We start from the raw sequence: 23495 nt of genomic DNA on the forward strand, positions 1-23495 counted from the left end.
TCATCAGGGCATCAACCCAGAAGACAGCCATCTTTTTCGTGAGACGTGTTCTTTGTGTCCTGAACAAATGTCATACGCCAGTGTGACCCTTCGAAGCCGAAGCTCGTCTAAGTAACATTTAATATAATTCAGTCCGTACCGCGAAGAAAACACTGCACTTCACCATTACAAAGATCAACCGAGTAGGATCTGAGGTTTTCAAGGCGGTGAGTCCGAAGATGGCTGACTTCTGGGTTGTAGCGCGGTGTAGTCTGGTAGAAGTTTACCGACGTTTCAGAGGTGCTTGCCTTCACTGGCATGATGATTGAGGCAGAAAGGACGTTTGAAACGTCGATAAACTTCTACCAGACTACACTGCGGAACATTCCAGAAGACAGCCATCTTATAAACAGATTTTAATTTAACTGAGGTGGCCCACAAAAGACCTGAATGTGTGTTTTAAAAATAAGCATCGTGATTTTTATTCCAACTTATTGTTGCGGTGTTCTCGGTACAGGATGAAATCCGAAGAAGGCTCTTGTTTAAAATCTGTGACAAATCGATGTGAAGATTCTCTCTCCTCTTCAGTCATCAACTTCGCCGTTTACAGGGTGTCCTGGCGTCATCTGAATTCAACAGAATTGTCTCTTTTTTTGGCAAACGGTGGGTTTGGATTTGTCTGCAAGAAGTATTTCCCAGAAGCACTGGAAAGGAAAAGAAAAATATCCATCTCGATTCTTTTAGAAATATAATTCTCGAACACGAATGATTGTAAAATTGGGAGTTGCTGAGAAGAACACGAGGTGGAAAATAATTGGACTTGTGAGAGAAAAAATAAGTTGTGTATGGAATTAAGTGGAGGACCTTAATTTCGATTCCTTTGGCCCACTGTAACTTAATTTGTGTGATGATTAAATATAATTTTATGTTTTTTTTAATTATTTTCTTGTCGAAGTATCATTATTTTACTCACACCTATCTTTTGCACATTCCTTTGAGCTTTGATGCAACATTATAATTTTCTACCTTATTAACTTACTCCAACAATCGCTCAGCCACTCAAAAATTTCCAAAAAAATGTTATGTAACCCGAAGGTTCATTACCGTATCCACAAGAACCCACCACTGGTCCCTATCCTCATCCAGATGAATCCAGTCCATACCACCCCATCCTATTTCTCTAAGATCCATTTTAATATTATCCTCCTACCTACGTCTAGGTCATCCCAGTGGTCTTTTTCCTTCTGGTTTGCCCACCAAAACCCTGTTTGCATTCTCTTCTGTCCCACGCGGTCTACATGCCCTGCCCATCTTATCCTCCTTAATTTGATTAGTCTAATTATATTTGGCGAGGAGTATAACTTATGAAGCGCCTTATTATTATGGAACTTTCTCCAACATCCTTGTATCTCATCCCTCTTGGGTCAAAATCTTCTCCTCAGGACCCTGATTTCAGACACCCTCAGTCTACGTTCCTCCCTTAGTGTCAGAGACCAAGATTCACACCCATACAAAAAACAAGTTTTCTAAGATATTTAAAAGTATATATTTGATCTGTTATTTTCTGGACGGTAATAATTTCCGTACTAGTGGTATATTTTGGGTTCCCCGATGTGTTTGAGTTGCTCGTACCTGTTCAGTATCGCATTGACCATTCTGTATCGTGCATCAAAACTTAATTGATGATGACTGATTATCAGTCGAAACATGTGCCTAAGAAGAAATGAACATTTCACGTGTGAAAAATACGGTGTGTATAACCTGTCAGTGTTTCAACACGAAAATTAAAGCTGATTGCATCAGGAACTTTCGCTACAGAATAATTCTGTGAAATTTCTTGTTTATGTAAGATGATCAATGTAATGAAATACGTAGTTATTTATTTTTATACACACTGGAATGTCTTGTTTTGTTTATCGTATTTTTAAACACGAGCGTAATAACTACGCGGGTGTTGTATTTCAGCTGTTCGTTAGCTAATACCTAAACAAACAAACGTTTTTACATCGTAAATGAAATAACATCTAGGTCAACGAGGTACTTAAAATTATAAGTAACGCAATTGGAAATTATCTTTGTCATAAGCTGGGTTATATTTTACGAATGTCCTTTAATAAAATCCTATGGATCTAGACTTTTTTGTGATGTAGTTTTTCCGATGAGTCAAAAATTGTTAATTGTTCGGTCGGTGGATGCGACACTGAATTTTTTGTCCGGAAAACAATGCTGACACAACAAGAATTCTGTGGAATAAAACATTGAAAATCTTAATATGACAGAGAAAAATTGTCTGATAACGAAGTGACTGAAATTCAGACCAGAGCCCTAGGGAATGTTAATTGTAAATAAAGTTTATGTGATAGACAAAATGTTTCTGTATTTTTGTTAACTACCATACTAATATTTTAATATTTTCCGTCAAATCACAATTTTAATAAGATAATAAAATATAAAATATTTAAAATATCATTTCACGTTCCGCATCGATGCGGAACGTGAAATGATATTTTAAATATTTTATATTTTATTATCTTATTAAAATTGTGATTTGACGGAAAATATTAAAATATTAACCTAATTCACAATATGACGCAAATATACTACCTTATAGCTACCATACATACGTCAAGGATGAAATCTTGAATATTAAACCAATATGCGTCCACTGATAAAGTTGAACGCAACTGAGCTCTCCGGCTTCCGGCGGGAACTGCTGTCCAGGTTAAGTTAATTTTACCGGTTTTATGGAAAGATAATTTGCTCATATAGAAGAACCTCTTAGTACGCGGCGGCGAGTCATACAATTCCATCCGGAAGTCAGTAAATAACAGTTGCGTTAAACTTTAACAATTAACACACTTAAGATTTCTTACAGCCAGATCGAAATCTGTGTATGGTAGCTACAAATATATTGAAGGAGCAGTCGCGGACAGTCGACAAAGGGTGGTCCTCACCGTAGACAATGTTACCAGTCTAGTGAGTCAGAAGTTATCACCTGGTGCGCGTTGCAATTCCCATGTACGTTGTTCCGGGCCCTGAAGGACAATGCCCAATTCGAAAATCCATCCAGTTGCGACATCGATAGGCCGGAAATCCAAATTCGTCGTTTATTGATTCCGCGTAATATTTCCAAGACCTCTTGTGACTGCAGAACACTGAAATAATGCATCATTAAAGCGTATAAACCAGCCGTCGGGAGATTTTACTGCTTATGTACTAGTTGCTTGTCGCGAGGTTAATTCTGTGCTTTAAATGCCATGTAACGCAAAGCGAGATTCCGGGCTGGCATCACAAACCTTGATCTAGAGACGGGGTATGAAACGTAGGAGAGGTTATGGGGTTTATACCCCAAGCAAACACTAATACGAGCACTCCAGGTTGATAGCGTATTGGGGGGTAGCAGTTTTGCATTTTGATTCAACATCAACTTAGGGTACCGCCACGGTGGTCAAGCGGTTAGAACGCTGGCCTTGTAATCCCGGGGGGGTCTCGGGTTCGATTCCAGGCGGTGCCCGAATTTATAACTTGTGTTGGGCAAGACCGTGGTCTAGGCAACACGGAGTTTTCCTCCGTGGCATCCCAACAATTACTCCATTCACACACAGAATAAGGCAATGGCAAACCACTTCTGGATCATCTGCCAAGAACGTATATGAACAGGTCCCAGTCCGAGAAAAGGATGGAAGGATCCTGTTCATATGGACCTGTCGTCAGACAGAACACTAAATAATAATAAGATGAGGTGGTCTAGCGGTTAGAACGCTGGCCTTGTAATCCTGGGGTCTCGGGTTCGATTCCCAGCGGTGCCCGAATTTATAATTTGTGTTGGGCAAGGCCGTGGTCTAGGCAACACGGAGTTTTCCTCCGTGGCATCGCAACAATTACTCCATTCACACACAGAAGAAGGCAATGGCAAACCACTTCTGGATCATCTGCCAAGAACGTATATGAACAGGTCCCAGTCCGAGAAAAGGATGGAAGGATCCTGTTCATATGGACCTGTCGTCAGACACAACACTAAATAATAATAAGATGAGGTGGTCTAGCGGTTAGAACGCTGGCCTTGTAATCCTGGGGTCTCGGGTTCGATTCCCGGCGGTGCCCGAATTTATAATTTGTGTTGGGCAAGGCCGTGGTCTAGGCAACACGGAGTTTTCCTCCGTGGCATCCCAACAATTACTCCATTCACACACAGAAGAAGGCAATGGCAAACCACTTCTGGATCATCTGCCAAGAACGTATATGAACAGGTCCCAGTCCGAGAAAAGGATGGAAGGATCCTGTTCATATGGACCTGTCCTCAGACAGAACACTTCAAATAAAAAATAAATCAACTTAGGATTACAACGCGTGTTTTAGAACAAAGAGTCTTAAGAACAGATTGATGAGAATACAGGCGAGTCCTGTCACATTATTTTCTCATATCCACTTTTATTTCACTATCATGAGAAGCATCAGTATCCAATCCGCGGTTAAATTTTTAAGCCCGTTACCTGCGTCGAAACATCACCATGCTTGTCAGGGAATGTAATGAATGTGACAAGATTAGCATTATAAGAATTTATGGAGCAAATTTTAATATAAAAATTGTTATTGTTATGCGTTTCCAGTTTTACACGTTTTTGTCATACGCGGCTGTTCGCAGTAGCGTGAGAGTCGAGTGTGCAGATGGCTGGACCAAACTGCATGATGAAACGTTGGATTTATCTGACTCAGGATAAGATCATTCCAGACTTCTTGCGGACAAGGTAATGATCCTTCGGGATCCTTAAAACGAGGGTAATTTTATGAGTTAGTGAGCGACTATTATCTTATCAGGGTCTTTACTACAGGGACTTAATTAGTTAGTTAACAGATCTACTCTGTATGCCTTTATTATAAAATCGTCCTTTTAAATTCTGTATAGCTAATTGGTTTAGGGTGTTCATTAGATAAAATTTGTTGTTGCTAATTACATATCAGATACCATGAAATTCTTCTTTTATTTGTGAAGTTTTAAAAAAGTATGTGTGGTAACGGTGTAGAAGTCACTTTATATTAATAACGTGACAAGTTATTTGAAAAAAAAAATACAAAGTAGTTGTTATTAATGTTATCTTCTTTTGAAATGATGTCGAAAGTCGATGAGATTCAAAAGCGTATATCGTTCGGTCAGTTTTTGAATGTTACAACATGGATGGTGATAAAAGTATCTTGATCGAGGTATAAATGAGTGGTATTACACAGTTAATGAATGTTACATGGAATAAATAAAATGTAATGCTTCTACTAGGCGTGTGTCAGCAATACGTAAATTCCGTGCCAATGGAATTTTGCAGACGAATCATTTACGCGTACGCCTATTCCGACACTGCATTCTGCCGTGAAAGCCGGTGTTCATTACGCTTTGTAAATGCGAAACATTTTTTTTAAGTTCAGATCCACGCGGCCATCGGGAGACATTTTCTAATTCGTTCGATAGGAAAACAGACAGAATTTTTGCCTACAGAGAGTTACGTCAAAGGTGAAGTGTTTATCGGCGATGTTAAAACCTAGCCTCCGAGCGTGGAAAATTCTTAAAGTAGAACGTATGGCATAAATCCACCGTGGATCGTGGATTAAGTCTCCAGGGGAACCGGTTCTTTGATGCACTGCTGATAAAACCTTCAGTCTGATGCCTAAAGGTTGAGCTGTAAAAATCGAAGCGGTTTTGACTTTAATTTATTTCTGATATAGATTTCTTTGTTTGTATTTCTTTAAATTCACATATTTTGCTGAACTTTTTGTATATAAATGAGACAGGGGTATTTATGCTTATGGAGATAATCGCCGTATAAACCATTGCGAAAATAATGTCAATTTAAATTTGTAAATTTGAGAATTGTATATTTTAATATGCCACGGTGGTCTAGCTGTTAGAACGCTGGCCTTGTAATCCTGGGTTCTCGGGTTCGATTCCCGGCGGTGCCCGAATTTATAACTTGTGTTGGGCAAGGCCGTGGTCTAGGCAACACGGAGTTTTCCTCCGTGGCATCCCAACAATTACTCCATTCACACACAGAAGAAGGCAATGGCAAACCACTTCTGGATCATCTGCCAAGAACGTATATGAACAGGTCCCAGTCCGAGAAAAGGATGGAAGGATCCTGTTCATATGGACCTGTCGTCAGACAGAACACTAAATAAAAATATAAAAAAAATAAACTGAACACGATATCCAGATCTAGAAAATGGAGGATGGAGAAAATTAGATCATGAGAAGAATAACGATTTATACTTTTTTACAAATACTATTACGGTAACAAGATTGAAACGTGACGGCTGAGCTTTAAAATTCTTAACGTAGTCTGGCACGAAATTCTCAAAGAAAGAGACACACGGCATAACTAGTTGTAAATGGATATACCCCTGAGAAAAGAGGGTACGAGAATCTTGTTTGGATATTAGGTGATATTTCAGGTTCTCCCGGAGGCGAATATAAATATGACTTGTCTTCTGGGATGTTGATCTGACGATGGAGACAGCAAGGACCTCTGAAACGTTGGTAAACTTCTACCAGGCTACATGGGGCAACAACCCAGAAGAAAATTATCTTATGGGTTAAATTATCTCAGGATAAAGTCTACTGTCGAGATTCTGTGAAAAGGGAAACACACCTTTTGGGTTTCATAAACTCAGGGAATTTTTGATCTCCGGAAAAACGACAACATTTTCTGCAGAACTTCTGTTCTATGGATGCGGCGTCTTCCTGTAAGCATCGGAACTACGATCAAAGAGATCTCATGGGGCAGATGACTCAGAATCAAACAAGGCAAAGGTTATCAAAGGATATGTCCGTTTTCTGGATAGGCCTACGGGGACATTTTATGGCTTGTAGCAGAAACAGCAACTCCTGTTTCAGTCCTGTGCTATTCCCCATTGCCTCATTCTCAGGAGACGTCGGACAAGAAAGACCTTTCGAGGGCTACCCTCTGAGTGTCTCACGTCGAGGTATCGATTTCTCTCCTATGCATGCGTGTGAATGTCCATTTACAAGTTTCCCGAATAACAGACGAGAGGACTAATACAGGGATTAATTAAAAAATGAAAGGTAGTCTGGAAGCCGTGTTAACGCGTTACTTGCACAATTTTAATAAAATTTAAGTAAAGTATTAGGGAGTACGTACATCTGTCCGTCCAGACGTCTCTTATTCGGAGCTAAAAAATAGATTAATTCAGTCTACATCAAAATTTGTCGTTCGATTTTTTTAGTACCAGTGAAATGTAAACCTTTCTTTAGATGTAACTTAAAATACACAAATTTACTCCAAATCCAGCCAAAAGCGGCTACAGAAAGTGATAATGGTATATTAAAATATTTATTTTTTTATTTATTTAGTGTTCTGTCTGAGGACAGGTCCATATGAACAGGATCCTTCCATCCTTTTCTCGGACTGGGACCTGTTCATATACGTTCTTGGCAGATGATCCAGAAGTGGTTTGCCATTGCCTTCTTCTGTGTGTGAATGGAGTAATTGTTGGGATGCCACGGAGGAAAACTCCGTGTTGCCTAGACCACGGCCTTGCCCAACACAAGTTATAAATTCGGGCACCGCCGGGAATCGAACCCGAGACCCCCAGGATTACAAGGCCGGCGTTCTAACCGCTGGACCACCGTGGCTTCGTGTTCAGTTTTATGTCTCACTAAATATCGATGTGAGCTTGTCAGACAGATTACAAGAGTAACACTCGGTAGCAGGATTCTAAATGTGGTTTCAGATGAAAAAATTAATGTAAGAATTTTTCTTTTTAAATTCGTTCTGTTCGTTAATTCGGAGCCCCGAAAATGAAATTGTATTTTGACGTCTGTTACCCCACGCACATTTATTTTGTAGAGTCTGAGGTCAATTCGTGAACTCACCCAGGTCCTCAAACGAGGCTCTGAAGAATATTGAAGCCACGTCACAGCCGGGTTGCACCGGTCTCCCTCCATTTGGAAAGAAATCGGCGTGACCTATCCGCGACGGAATCCCCAGGACGCCTCCGTCGGTGTGGATTACGTCAACGAAAATGGCATCTCCCTTACTCAGCCGAAGTTTGACGTTGTGATGCTTGAACAAAGGATAGGCTGGGTCCAGACCTACCCACAGAACTACGTCTTAAGAAGGCAGTGACTTACCAGCTGAATATCAGAAGACGAGGAAAGGGGGAATTTTGGGGGTGGAAAAGCAGGTTCCCATGCTTTATCCACTCGTCATTCTCATGGGGATAGAATACAAAGTGAAGAAGTTACTGTCTTGAGCATCAGAAGGTTGAGAAAGAGTGAAGTTTTGATTTTATGTTTAATGAATGGTGAAATAGATAATTTGGAAAGAAAACTAATTTATTGTCTCAACAAGAAGAGGGTAGTTTTTATGGATTTAGGGGAGGAAGTGATGAATGAAAATAACTTTGAAGTCCGGAAACAGCTCAGTATTAAAAATGAATATTTATATATGACACGGCAAGGTTTTTATAACACATTTATGTGTCGATGTTTTGTTGGTAATTTCAGTACAAGATTTTAATGATACAATAATTACATTCGTTTATCACCAAATAATATTGATTCACGTAGAAAATAAATAAGTAAGATAAAGGGAAGTAGAGGGGAGGGGGTATAGAAAATCAGTTGGTTAATGGCTGTTTAATGAAATAATCACTGTCTATTCTAAGAATCATACGAGACACACAAATACACGCGGGAAAGATGAAGAATTACTGATTGTTACAGCAGGTGGTATATATAATTACCGCTAAGGATTAATGAAGTGCTAAGAAATTTGTGATATTAGATAATTAATTAATTAACTGTCTTACTGAGTTACTGTGGACTAAACAGTTGTGTGAGTAATTATCACTTGACTTAGTAACTAAATTAATATCCGGCTTATTGAGTGACCGAATGCATATCTTATCCTAATAAATGACTAACACACTATCAGCTTCTCAAGTAAATTTTGTTCGGTGCTGATAATTTTATAATTGTCGTATTCAAACGAACGTTGAGCAGAAAATGATTTTCTAAATACGGAATTTATAGGTCTAATTTTATGCGTCTGTCAACATTATTTAAGAATCCTGTCCGTACCGCAAAGAAAACACAACACTTAACATTAGAAGATGAATTTTCTTAACTATTTTACAGTAAATAGTCGATTTTTTTTTCTGAGAATCATATGAATCAGATAAAAATGTGTAGTTATTATTTGTTGAAGCAGGTGGTACATATAGTTACCACAAAGCTTTAAATGGTTTTAATTATAGTCGAAGTGATACTGGATCAGAAATTGGTATACGTAAACATTTAATACGACCTTAACGCCTGAAGAGTTTAATAAAAGATTCTGTATAACATTTGTACACACAGCTATTTCATTGTGGACTCGTACAATGGACTTTTCAGGAAAGGTTTTGAGCATCTGACGGGCCATTCTATGAGAAAGCTTGTTGACAGCCTGACAGATGTTCTTTTTTTTAGGTGAGCCAGATTGTAAGAGTGACAAGAGAAAGGATACAAACTAGCCCGTTCTACAGCGATGTTCTTTTATCGGAAATATCAGTAATTCAGATTCCAACACCAATAATTGATTTTTGATTTCTTTTCGAACACATTCAAAATTATTCTAACGGTCTCTTGACTTGACTTTATTATGGTGCTTTAGTTAGAATGCTGATTACCAAACGAAATTTGCAACCCCGCTATATTAGTTTGTTTGTTATTCCACAATTTAACGACATCGAATCAATACCTGCTTTTAATTATTTTTAGGTCATTTAACAATACGTTTTCTCCAAATCATAGTGAGACTATGAATAATGAATTCGAAAGGATTTGGAAGGAAACGGTTGTGATCAACACTTGTCTGAGAATAATCTAGACCAGTGGTATTCAACCTGGGGTACGCGTACCCCCGGGGGTACGTGAAATTTAAAAAATATATATATATTTTATGATAAACACTGAATAATCAGTAATGTAATTTATTTAATTTATTTTAGATGTAGATTATATACTATGTATAACTTGAATTATACACCAACAACTTTGGGGGTACAAAGTTGAAGAGAAATTATATCTGGGGGTACGCGAAGACATCTTAGGGGGTACGTGAAATTTAAAAAAAATATATATATATTATTTTACGATAAACACTGAATAATCAGTAATGTAATTTATTTAATTTATTTTAGATGTAGATTATATACTATGTATAACTTGAATTATATACCAACAACTTTGGGGGTATAAAGTTGAAGAGAAATTATATTTGGGGGTACGCGAACAAAAAAGGTCGAATACCACTGATCTAGACGACCTAGGTTGTACTAATGATTACGCAAACGTTTAATGAATAAATGGTTCTGTGTTTGATTCCGATAGTTTTATGTAATCTCTGTTGGCATGGCAGCTGTCGGTATAACGATGCCCAATCGTCTGAATTCAGAACAGATCCAATTCCCGAAAAACTGTGTAAATATACCTCAAAGAATGGACAGTGCTCAATTTAATATAATGTAACGCCACTGATACAAAGCTTCAGATAATCGGCTGTAGTAACCGCCACCAAATTTGGTGCTTCAACGTTGCAACACTAACATCTCAGTCCAGGCGAGTGAAGACAGCTCAAAACTTGCAGAGTAGAGCCGTGTGGTTAAGGTCCGTGACCTTTAAAATTGAAATATTGTGACTACTATTAATACAATCGATGATAACTGAAGAAAATCTGTCCCACAAAGTTTGATTAGAATTAATTTTATAACGTCGCATTTTATTACTCATAAACCTCTGTGACTAAATAATTACAATCAGCGGTGAACCTCACCTGTGATTCTTGGGAGCCTGGGGCCCATGCCCGCTCTCAGATGCTGTCCTGTGAACCCGGCGACCTCAGCGCCCAGGCTAAATCCTACGACGTGGACGTTGGTGAGGGCAAATCCTTTGCTGTCCAGGTAATCAAGGAACCGTGCCAGGTAACTCCCCACCACTTGACAGTTTTGAACGGCCGCAAAGTACCACGGGAACGCTGCTAGGGCGTTCCAGTCCACCAGGATTACGTTATAAAAACCCCGATCCAGGTATGCTGAAAATGGACGCTGTAGGTTAATTGACCATTTCATTACTAACCCCGAGTATACTCGTGGACACGTAATTGTATTTACCGCAACATCTTGAACAAGTTATATACAGTTTCTGTGCTGAAATATCAGTATTTCAGATTTAAATACGACCAAACTCCTCGGAAAAAAGCGGTATTTGATTTTATATATCAGAAGTTGAATGTTTTGTTGCTTGCCGATAAGAAATTTATATTTACTGACTGAAGGGTTGTAATAACATTCGAAACCAGTTTTATGACTTCCATATTACCACTACGAAGAATCTCGTGACTAAATACATGTAACAGTCTTTCATGAGGAACGTGTACCAAGCTCATCTACTGACTCCCTGGAGCCAGAAGGTCCATTATCGCGTTGATAAAAGCCAGCCACTGGGTGAGACAAATATAATCCACACCTTCACTAAGATCCATTTTAATATTATCCCCATATACGCACAGGTCTACCCGAATGGTCTATTCACTTCAGTTTTTCCAAGTGAAATTTTATATCCATTTTTATATCTCACATGCGTGCTACATGCCCGTCTGTCTCGTCGCATTTGATTTATTACCTTAATAGTTCGTGAAGAATAAAACCTATTGTCCTTCTCCTTTCGAATTTAATGACAAGTGTTTTCCAATGTTGAAGAAAATTGTAACAAATGCATTTTTTAAAAAAATAATAATGTCGTCTGTCAAGATTGATCGCATTTTACTCGTAAAAATTTATATTACACGCAGAATCATGATCGCTAATATAACATTAATTTATACATTGACATTATTTAAATCTACCGGACGTGTCTGAAAAACTTTGCTTTTCAGGTAACCCCCCATAAGAAAACAACAAGCCGACCGATCGGTCGAACGGGCTTTTTGAGAAATGTCGACAAAGCTTGGAAATTATCCGTTGTTCAAACACAGCCCTTAAAAGTGTTTATCGACTGCCGATCAGTAAATTTTTGAAGAAATCATGTTAAAACGGATCGAAACAATTACTAACTGCGATAAGATAACAATAAAAGAAATTCTTACTTATGTATAGCTGTATTTACTTTTATACGAGCTCAGTTCGTGCCATGTATTTTTCTTTGTTCCTGCTGTACTTTTGTGTTAAGTGGTGAGTCGATAATAATCCGTTATCCGGAAGCAGCTTCATTTGTATTATCAGATTTCGGTCGCCATTGTCAGCAAACAATACAGATCAATACATGTATGCAATTTACCACCCCACGCCCTTTGTTCGCATTCCTGGAAGCCTGCAAAGTATGTGACTTCGCCGAACAGCGGGAGACGAAATACGCGTATTTTATCATCAATCATCAGCAATCAGTAATTCTGCATTTTGTATTTACGGTTTTCGTAACGAAGTGTTTTCTTTGAGGTACGGACTGAACTATTAGATATTATGTAGACGAGCGTCGTCTACAACCGATTAAGCATTTTACTAGGATATTCCGTTGGAATATAATTTGTCTGTCCGTTTCTTTGAAATTAATAATTTTCATTATTATAAAAAATTTAAATGTCTAAATATTTCAGTTTCTCGACGCTACTTACAAGGAAATTTCGTAGAAATTTTTTGTGTACTTGTTTTTAGTATTTTAATTAATTTCTGTTGGTATTTTTAGTGTAATTGAACGGAAAGGAGGAGTTTATTTTTTTAAAAAAAATCTGTCGTCTCTCGATATATGCTGTGATGTATAATTTATATTATTCGCCCCAAAAAATAATTTTAATTGCTGAGAGATAACTGGCGGATGTTTTTATTGTAAGTCTTTTTAAAAACTTAAATATCTCTGGACTAAAATGGCTAGTGTTTTTACGCAATTATCTCACGCGTATATTTGAAAGGATCAATCAACTCACCGTCCCTTATAACAGATGCACTGAGGCCGCTTGCTTTCTCTGTGAATCCGTGGATGTAGACCACCGTGGACTGGCTCTTGTTGATGTAGGATTTCGTCAAGGACTCATCATCATCGAGGTACAGGCGATGTGACACCCGGGGGTTAAACCTAGAAGACAAGTTTTTGTTATTTGATTGAGTTCAGATGTTTTTTTTGTCAGCTACACAAAGATCTGCTCATATAATTAATTAATTCCTTGATTCTACGGGGCAGACATATTGCAACGAAATTTTTCGGTCGAGTATTTCAACTCCCGCTTCGTATTATTGAGGGCTCGGGTTCGGATCCCAGGCTTTGACGTGTGAAATTTAAAACCACACATAACGCTGATACATTAATGAGGAAACCGGCTGAATAGAGGGACATTAATTATTGTTGTAGAAAAATCAAGGATATCAGGACAGGTAGTTGCTTATCGATGGAGCGTAAGAACGGGTTGTATCCTGCAATAGGCTTCCAAAATCGATGAAATAAATTCGCCCTGAAGAGGGCAACTGAAATGTTTGTCGAAACGTCGGATGATTCTCAACATTCTACGCGGTTCATCCTCGAAAGTCGAAGTTGTACAACGATTAATGGGTCTTTATTTTATCACTTTTATGCTGAAACTTTGTCGTTAACAGATGAAGATATGAAAACTAGTTTTATTAAACTTGAATTATGCTTAAATATATAAATTGTATTTACCGAGTGTACAGCAGGAACGAAATATCTTCTGTTTCATTCACAGGGCAACCGAAGAAATAGTTCCCTTTTGGCCGCATTGTGTACTTTACAGTTTCTTCTCCTGAAACAGGACGAGATTCGAGAGGAATCGTTCAAATTTCTTGTGGGAAGTTATGCAATACGCGTGACATTTTCTTTCCCAAAATTATCTGATCGAAGAATTACCAGCGTCTTTTTTTCTTCTAAGAATTTCAAAGTAAACTTGATGGGCCCTACATACATCTAGAGTTTTTTCTGGTTTTTTTTTGTTAAATAATTTAGAATCTTGAAATATGAAGTTTAAAAGATCAAAAACTCCATGGTTCTTTGATGTATCTGTGTATTACCGTATGGTGTTTTATACGTAAAATGTGTCCATTTTCTGGAACTTGTAGCTTTTAAAGAGCGTGACGGACAGACTCTAAACTGTGACTTACACATACTTGCATGTAAGACGTAATTCCTAGTTAAGATTCTTACATCCTGTTGTTAATTAAGGTAGTTGGGGTGATGGCGACTGCCTATAAATTACGCCTGTAATTTCTTAAATAGGACTCTGTTACAACATAAATTTATTTATAATAAAATGTTAAGACCTTAGTTCGCTCTGTAGGTTAGGTTATGTACCAATCATATTTATGGTGAACCAGTTGGAGGGTTTTTATTAAGGTCTGTTGAGTTTAATATAAATTCGAAATGCGACCAGTAGTAATCTGAATTTAATAAGAGGGACAGCTTTTAGTTCAAATTACTAACACAAATGGTTGTCAGGATCTGTTTGTTAATTCTGGGGTAATATTATTCAGACGGATTGTTCGACAAGCCTTCCATAATGCAGTTGTTTCATGCTGAGTTTATGGATCTGATGGCCACTGAACTACGTTATCCTGTTACCTGCTTTTATGGGAGTCAAAGATTTATCACCGAATTCGCAAAATCTCACCAATAATTATTATTTCTTTAATGTCCTTTTTAATATTATACTACCATGTACTTCTGTGTCTCCCGAGTTGTCTGTTCTTTGTAGGTTTTACAACTAAAATTTTGCTTATATATCTGTTCTTCATATAATCGCCCTGATATTATGAATATATTTCTTACAGCTAGCTGATACAATTACTGAAATGTGTCTAAAGAAATTAGTTCCAGATGGTCACTGTCAAATTTCCAAAAGTGTCTTGTAACTGAATCTATATTTTAACCACTGCTTTAGTAAACCGATACATTTACTTGGTAGAATTAAAGCACGATTAAGTAATTTCATCCATCACTCGTTTGCTTCACGGCCTAATAGCACAGGTTTTCGGATCTCAAGAAACCGGGAAATTCCGTTCATGGCACCGAACGGGTTAAAATTAAAACATGTATGTAGTGTACGCGTATTTTAGTTAATAATTTCTTGTTTTAAAGATAATAATCTTCTGGGTTGTTGCGCCGTGTAGTCTGGTAGATTTCCACCGACGTTTCAGAGATAATTGTTGATTACATTATGAAAGTGGTGCATGATGGAGGCAGTAAGCACCTCTGAAACGTCGATGGAAATCTACCAGACTATACGGCGCAACAACCCAGAAGACAGGAATCATCATTCACACTTGTAACACAAATATAATTCACTTTTTGTATTCTATAAAATTACGTAAGTGGAACTGAATATTTTGTGCAGGAAACTCTGCGATTTTTAATTTATTCTGCATGAAGAGTACTTAGCAGACCCAGGAACACATTCACGGTGATGGAACACAGAAGCAGACTGTCGGCCAACATGTCACCACGACATCCACAGCGAAACTGTATCACCACATACCGCTTGGCTGTCTGAATTCCCAAAGCTGATGACAAGGCAAAGTACCTTTGTAAACCAACCAACTATACATCGTCTTCTGAAGTTCATTAACTTCACGTCTGAGAATTTTCAATCCGATGAAATTACGGGGTAAATTAATTACATAACAAATGATGTAAGCTTACATACCTACCTAGTTCCCTGTCACAATAAATCCGTAAAATATAATATGTTTTTAAAAGATCTCGTCAAGAAATAATGTGCGTTTATAGAAACATAACTTTTATCGTCTTGTTCACAAAAGCGTGTAATTTTACAGGAAGTCAAATTTCAACTTCGCATTACTCAATGATCTTTAATGTGCTGAATGTTCTGGTTACATGAAGATATTCTTTGCCTGTTAATTATCATTTAATTTACTTATTATTTAATCTAATTCTAGCCTTAAAGAAATTATAACTGTTCAAAATAATATGCACTTATTTATTTTATTTAGTGCTCTGTCTGACGACTGGTCCATATGAACAGGATCCTTCCATCCTTTTCTCGGACTGGGACCTGTTCATATACGTTCTTGGCAGATGATCCAGAAGTGGTTTGCCATTGCCTTCTTCTGTGTGTGAATGGAGTAATTGTTGGGATGCCACGGAGGAAAACTCCGTGTTGCCTAGACCACGGCCTTGCCCAACACAAGTTATAAATTCGGGCACCGCCGGGAATCGAACCCGAGACCCCAGGATTACAAGGCCAGCGTTCTAACCGCTAGACCACCGTGGCTATAATATGCACTACAGAGTTATTATACAAGTGCTTAGTTTGAGAACTACTTAAACTGATAATTCTTGCATTTTTTCGTGCAACACATTATGATTGTTAATAAATTCTCTTTATGTACTCTAGTTTCCGGGTGTAACCTGTGACGGATGAATCCATATCACGCAGTTGAGTTTCTCACAGTTTTCCATTTTTGGCCCCTAATACTTGTTTGAGCCGCCACGGTGGTCTAGCGGTTAGAACGCTGACCTTGTAATCCTGGGGTCTCGGGTTCGATTCCCGGCGGTTCCCGAATTTATAACTTGTGTTGGGCAAGGCCGTGGTCTAGGCAACACGGAGTTTTCCTCCGTGGCATCCCAACAATTACTCCATTCACACACAGAAGAAGGCAATGGCAAACCACTTCTGGATCATCTGCCAAGAACGTATATGAACAGGTCCCAGTCCGAGAAAAGGATGGAAGGATCCTGTTCATATGGACCTGTCGTCAGACAGAACACTAAATAAATAAATAATAATACCACTCGTTTCTCAAACTAGCTACATCATTAGTCAATCTCGAGTGTCCCTAAGGTAGTTCCACTGCCATATCGATACTTAATTTACAGTTTCCTAGTCGAACAGGAAAGGTATCACTCAACCAACGTAAAACACATTCAATTTTTCAGCATTGGAATTATTTATATTTACTGTATTAACCCTTATAAGCCGAAGGTCTTCAAAATAACACTTAATAATTCAGTTCGACGGGCAAGTCTTGGGGGGATTTCAGGCAGATGTGAGCATCTTTAAATTTTTCTGGTATCTGTGACCTAGTGGGATTCTACGTGATTTCGCTCATGATGTTGGTAGCTCGTTACAGTCGCAGTGATATTTTTCCTGCCTAATTTTCCTATAAATCTGGATTGAAACGTTAATTTTTGTTTCACTTTTATATTTAAATTGCAGAACAAAGAACTTGTGATTTTAGTTATGTCAGATTAATACTGACTTGACATCAAAACTTCATGTTGTCATGCCTGTGACTACAAATCCGTGGTATATTTAAATCCGGTCTCAAAAGCCAGCAGTGTCGCCACATTTTGAAATGATTATCAGCTTGCAGGGTAATATGGCCGCTTCGCGTCGAAGTACACAAGGGATCTGCACCGGTTCCTATCCAGATGAATCCATTCCACCCCAACGTACGTCCCTAAGTTCCGTTTTAATATTATCCTCCTGTCTGTACGATGGTATACCGAGTTTATTTCTCTGGTTTAAAATATTGGTCAATTCTGCTTTCGTCTTTGTCCGTGCATTGTATCTTGTACTTACTTCAATTGTATGCAGTCCATTTTAAAAATTTATTCTAGTAAATTTCTGTATTTTCATTTGACCTCCATTGTCAAGGTTTCAGCGTCACACAGAAGAGGTTACATAACTAATAGGCTATATACACTGTTCTACATTAGCACATTATGCATGTCCAGAAAAACAGAGGTTCACAATTCTAGGCGAAGACAAGCCTGTTTCATCTGTCACTTACGTGCCCAAACCTTTTTTCCCCTTATATTTATCCTTAGCATCGAACAGAGGACTGCCAGATATTAAATCACTAGGTTACGAACTAAGGACTTCTAGGTATGAAATCAGCAACGTTGCAAGCTCGTCATAGATTCTAAATATTGATATAATAATTTGAGTTCAGTTGGTAAGCCTGTCTCTTCTGGGAATGCTTCCCATCCTCATTGAATCTCTCTCTTGCTCTAACGATCCTCATTTGTCATCGTATCGGAATACGGCAGCGTTTTCTCCGATAACAAAATTACAATCAATTCGAGGTGCAGTCGTATCGATTGTGAAAAGATGGCTGATGCATCACCGTCTCGAGCGTTTACTCGTTTTTCGAAACTGTTCATTTTTCTTTATGCAAAGGCAGAATAATCTTTCGAGTGTTTTACTCTGTCCTTTTAAAAACTGTCGGTACACAGAATAAATCCACTGTACAGTCTATTTATTCTGTGGTGCCCGGACAAAAGCTTGGTAGAGTCTATCTGCCTTCCTGTCTGCCCGTTTGTTTGCATTTAACAATTCGAAAACGACAAAATATATTTACATTAAATTTGATAATAAAGAGTTTTACTAAAATTTTGTAGACACATTTAAATTTTTATTACATTTGATAAACAGTAACGTCCTACTTGCCAGAACTACTATGTTATGTGTAGATTTCTTATCTTGTGAAAACTCCAAAGGTTTTGTATTTGATTTCCTAAAGATGGACCATGTTACGTCAGTATAATTTAATATAGCCCGCGATTTCAATATCCCCTTCGCCGACTACGTATGACGTAGCAAGCCCCAACTCAGACGTAACACTAGCACTGTTACAATCTCTATAATTTGAGTTCCATTCGTCGAAGCGTGTGGTTACAATGTTACAGCTGTCAAAGTGCACACCCGTATGGCTAAAGGCAGAATACATCGTCAGTGTTCGAAAATAAAAATACAACTGGCAACATGCCTGACGTTATTTGAGGCATCGTCAAACAGCGGAGGCGTTTGAAATTCATGAGGGAATTTCCGTTATTCCTGGGAACAATCGTCACGTGATTAATATGGCAGTGGACCTAAACCTCCAATCTGTAAATGTTACATCGTAAGGATAGGTTAACTAGAAATTTAGAGATGATAAAGTTGCGTCATATTGTGATAAATATATATTTGTTTAAATCTTGTCAGTCTAATCACAATAAAATTCCTATTAAATATTAAAATATTGCTATAATTAACATTTAAATATTTAAAATATATTACAATGATGTTTTCTATCGAAATTTTCGATTTACAATTAGAACATCATTTTTCACACGACATGTTTCAGTTCTAAATGAACTATCTTCAGGTGTATGAATTATATAAACTTAAACTTAAATATAATTTCTTATATATACAGAACAACTTCGAATACGATATTAAAATACAATAAAAATCTGGAAGAAAACATCATTTTGATATGTGATAAACATCTGACTAAAAGTTGCATTTAATAAATTATATTTAAGTTTATATAATTTTATACACCTGAAGATGGTTCTTTTAGAACTGAAACATGTCGTGTAAAAAAGTGATGATCTAATTGTAAATCGAACATTTCGATAGAAAACATCATTTTAATATATTTTAAATATTTAAATGTTAATTATAGCAATATTTTAATATTTAATAAGAATTTTATTGTGATTAGACTGACAAGATTTAAACAAATATAGAAATTTAGAGTAAGAACAATTATTGGGCAAGGACTAGACAATGTCGAAATTTTTTTATAAAACAATTACAGTAACACTGTCACTATTCATATATTTTATGATCTCTTTTCTTTCTTTGTAAACCCAGCGCCTTCTATTTTCTTACGCGCTGTTCTTTCTCTGGATTCAAAGTTCCGTTTGTACCAATAAATTACCCTGTGCTATCTCCATCCTTCCGGGAACCTGACTCCTGCAATTAATTAGCGTAATTTTCTCTTAACACTTTTAGACAACACGAGCATTGAAACGAAAGACAAACGTTTAACTATTTACAGTAATTATCACAACGGAGGGAAGGATACGCCCACACACACACAATAATATGTATAACTCAAAGATTCATGACTACAGAATGTAATAGTTCACGTCTTGTTACGTTATTTAAGGATACTGTAATAGTTTGTTAGGTTATGTTGAAGATGGCTGACTTCTGGGTTGTTTTAGGTTATGTTGATCTGAATAATAATATAAATACTATGAAAATGAATGTAATGACATGATTGGAAGCTGTCTTATTGTATTTTGATACAGTAGGATTGTCTATTAAATCAACGTCAAAATACTATGAAGTGTATTAGACGGTCAGATGTATATTCCTTAATAACATGCCCACCATTTTGTGTTGATGTAAGCAACTGTCATCTAGTGGCGGAATTAGGAAGTGTTAACTTAGGTCATGCTATTCGGGACGGAATGACGAGGGGAAAAAATAGGACGGGAGTTCAACGACGAATTTTACATGATAGATTTTGCTGTTTTCCAATGTATGGACTACCATTGAAGGAAAATGAGACAGAATATTTTTTATTTTACTTTTTTTTTCAGAGTGTTAGCCGGGCTGACACGGTTAACACGAATGATCCGGCCGTCTTCTGAACACACAAAATGATAGCTGTTTCTAGATTCTACGTTGTATAAAATCTGTGTAGCTTCTTCAGTGACTCCAAAGGACGTCACAGCGTCCGGTGCCCGAATGATCCGTCATTATTGTATTTATCTGATTTTGTACGTCTCTTTCGTTACAGGATAAACTACTTTCCAAACTGGAAGAGAACGAACCGGAGCTCGCAACTTCGCAAGAAGACGAGGTCAGTTTCGTTTCTATTAGACTCAACAAGCGTAATTTGATTGGTTGATACAAATTTGAATCCTAATTTAGAATAACTTTAGGGCTGACTTCATTTATACGTACCCCGAAGACATAATGTACATAAAAATTCGAACTTAGGAATAGACGTTAATAATTACACCAGAGAAACAGGACATATTTCAAAATGAAATACAATTTTAACATGTCAAAAGTTAAGAAACCCAGTAAAATTTTATCGTAAAAAAAAAATCAAGATAAATAGGATATTTTCCCTTTCAGACAAATTATTCTTTAATATAGGTGTTTCATTTTAGATAAACAAAAATTTCATATTTTATGGGACTTTTATTTATGAATTTGTGTCCTGGTAGTTAGCATCACAGCCGTGCTACAAAAATGTACATTTGTTTTATTACAGAGCAGTACACATTTTAACGTAATCTTTCCGTTACTTTCATATTATTTTTATTTTATTTATTAATTCATATATTTATACGCCAATACTTATTCAATCACGTGTTTGTTTTTTTCTAACTTCCTTTCATCAGTCGAGCTTAATTCTTTTCCGTCTGCAACAGAAATATTACTTTCATACAAATGCTAAGATAAATCGATAAATATATAAACAGATTATTTTCTGTTAATTATTTCATTTCTTCTACGATTCCGCTTTAAACAGTGTCCTTAAAGTAATGGAAAATTGACATTACTTCTCACACACTATTCTAGGGACAGGGCCGATTTATTTAAAAAAAGAAAATAAGATTCCTTTTCTGCCAGGTTCTTTAGGCCTTGTTACATTTTATGTCAGGACTCTGAGCTCATTAGCAACGGTGATAAACAGAAATAAATCATAAGCCTTTTTGTACCGCCATGATTAAGTTTTAGATCGTACAGCTGTCAGTAAAACTTCAACGTGCAGAAATGTTTTATCACATCGAGATTACGTATGTTGAAGGTTGATGTGGCAGGGACCACTGAACTACAGTCCTCGTTAACTGGCATTTATTCAACTCAAAATATAAGCAGAATTTTGTTAAAAATCAAATCAGACAAGTCACAGAACCAAAGGACGAGTTCCCTTTAATCCACAATTATGTATTATATCAGTTTACAAAATTGGAGACAGAAATAATGGACTGATAATTCTATGTATTTTTCAAGAATTAACAGCATCGTGTTAGTAGGTCTATATAACACATGTGACGCTCAGTATTATGTATATATGTATGTATGGATGTATTCGTAAAGTCTTGACAAAAGCTGCTTTGAAATAATATATGTTTCAGTCCGTTAATACAGTGTTGTGTTGCAATAAGACTTCGAAGCGTATATTAAACAAGCTTTTATGTACACATGCGCGTGTGTATATAATTTTATTTGGATGTATCTAATAAGTGAAGCCTTGGTTAATGTCTGTTTATTCATTCAGCCATACAGTTTTGACTTCTCGCCAAATTCAATAACAATCAACGAACAGTGAATTTAATTGTTTTCTTTATTGTATTCTAAAGAAATATTTATTGGAATCGTAGATTGAGTTCAGTGAAGAGACTTACTCGTTTGGATCATCTCAGAGTCAACAATTTCAATCAAATTAGTTAAGTTTTGCTTGCATTCTCATAGCAACAAATCATTAGGTCTTTATTCGCGTCTCATTTATAATTCCTTATTCCGAATTCAGCCACGGTGGTCTAGCGGTTAGAACGCTGGCCTTGTAATCCTGGGGTCTCGGGTTCGATTGCCGGCGGTGCCCGAATTTATAACTTGTGTTGGGCAAGGCCGTGGTCTAGGCAACACGGAGTTTTCCTCCGTGGCATCCCAACAATTACTCCATTCACACACAGAAGAAGGCAATGGCAAACCACTTCTGGATCATCTGCCAAGAACGTATATGAACAGGTCCCAGTCCGAGAAAAGGATGGAAGGATGCTGTTCATATGGACCTGTCGTCAGACAGAACACTAAATAATAATAACATGAGGTGGTCTAGCGGTTAGAACGCTGGCCTTGTAATCCTGGGGTCTCGGGTTCGATTCCCGGCGGTGCCCGAATTTACAACTTGTGTTGGGCAAGGCCGTGGTCTAGGCAACACGGAGTTTTCCTCCGTGGCATCCAAACAATTACTCCATTCACACACAGAAGAAGGCAATGGCAAACCACTTCTGGATCATCTGCCAAGAACTTATATGAACAGGTCCCAGTCCGAGAAAAGGATGGAAGGATCCTGTTCATATGGACCTGTCGTCAGACAGAACACTAAATAATAATAATAATTCCGAATTCACCTATTCGTTTACCCTAGGCCCGATGTGTCATGACATGCAATAGGTTAATTAAAAGTGAATTTAAAATTACTCTCAATGACATACCTTTCATTACGTCAATAACGGAGCTGGTTAACAGAAATAGTTCGATACTTGTCGGCCATTTAACCATGAAACCGTATTTCCCTGTTCCCAATTCGAGTTCTTGTTTGAGTTGGCCGTCGTATCTCAGTTTATGCGTTGCAGCCTTCAGAAATTCATTTCCATAACTCTCTGGCAGTTGTGCAAACAAAATTACAGTGAATTTGGTTCACTAGCTCGTCTGTTCATTACTTCCACTCTCATAATAGTCACAGCACGAGCGGGACATTTTCATTTCTAATCTCTGCTGTTTCATTATCTGCGTGGCCGCTAGGTTGCGCATGAGGGGAAGGGAGTTAGGAAGGAGAGGGGGAAATAGTTTTCGCAATAACTGCTTAACAAAACTCTCCTCCCATATTCCTCCTTATATCCCCATGAAACATGACATTTCCACTAATTTTGCTATCGTCTTTTTTGAATCGATAACCACACCTTTTTATTTTCCTATCCACTT

At 37.4% G+C, this 23495-nt stretch overlaps 2 protein-coding genes across 2 annotated transcripts in view; one reads left to right on the top strand and one right to left on the bottom strand.

Annotated features, from left to right (window-relative positions):
* The window catches only part of LOC110840797 (uncharacterized), an 89109-nt gene that overhangs the window by 35224 nt on the left and 30390 nt on the right, over positions 1-23495 (top strand). Inside the window, exon 2 of the mRNA XM_022086054.2 lies at positions 20569-20631. Coding sequence (XP_021941746.1) covers positions 20569-20631 — 63 coding nt within the window. The remainder of the gene's footprint in view (positions 1-20568; positions 20632-23495) is intronic.
* On the bottom strand, positions 596-15548 carry LOC147871528 (pancreatic lipase-related protein 2). The gene is made up of 7 exons (XM_087361105.1): positions 15409-15548; positions 13676-13775; positions 12948-13096; positions 10803-11060; positions 7859-8077; positions 2975-3134; positions 596-683 (listed from the first exon to the last, which is right to left on the bottom strand). Exons 1-7 carry the CDS (start codon positions 15458-15460, stop codon positions 602-604), a joined length of 1020 nt encoding a protein of 339 aa, XP_087217231.1. The 5' UTR covers positions 15461-15548; the 3' UTR covers positions 596-601.

This window comes from Zootermopsis nevadensis, unplaced genomic scaffold, assembly GCF_977971745.1.
Source record: "Zootermopsis nevadensis isolate Lab colony 2312 unplaced genomic scaffold, Znev_1.0 Znev_ptg000050l, whole genome shotgun sequence".
Classification (NCBI taxonomy): domain Eukaryota; kingdom Metazoa; phylum Arthropoda; class Insecta; order Blattodea; family Termopsidae; genus Zootermopsis; species Zootermopsis nevadensis.

What these genes read in the sequence shown, in the direction of transcription:
- LOC147871528 (XM_087361105.1), bottom strand. Translation starts at nt 15,460, where the DNA reads ATGTTGGCCGACAGTCTGCTTCTGTGTTCCATCACCGTGAATGTGTTC. An exon ending in TCGTTCCTGCTGTACACTCG is followed by an intron (nt 13,097 to 13,675) that starts GTAAATACAATT and finishes CTTGTCTTCTAG; the next exon opens with GTTTAACCCCCGGGTGTCAC. An exon ending in GGAATTGCAACGCGCACCAG is followed by an intron (nt 684 to 2,974) that starts GTGATAACTTCT and finishes TTTCCTTTCCAG; the next exon opens with TGCTTCTGGGAAATACTTCT.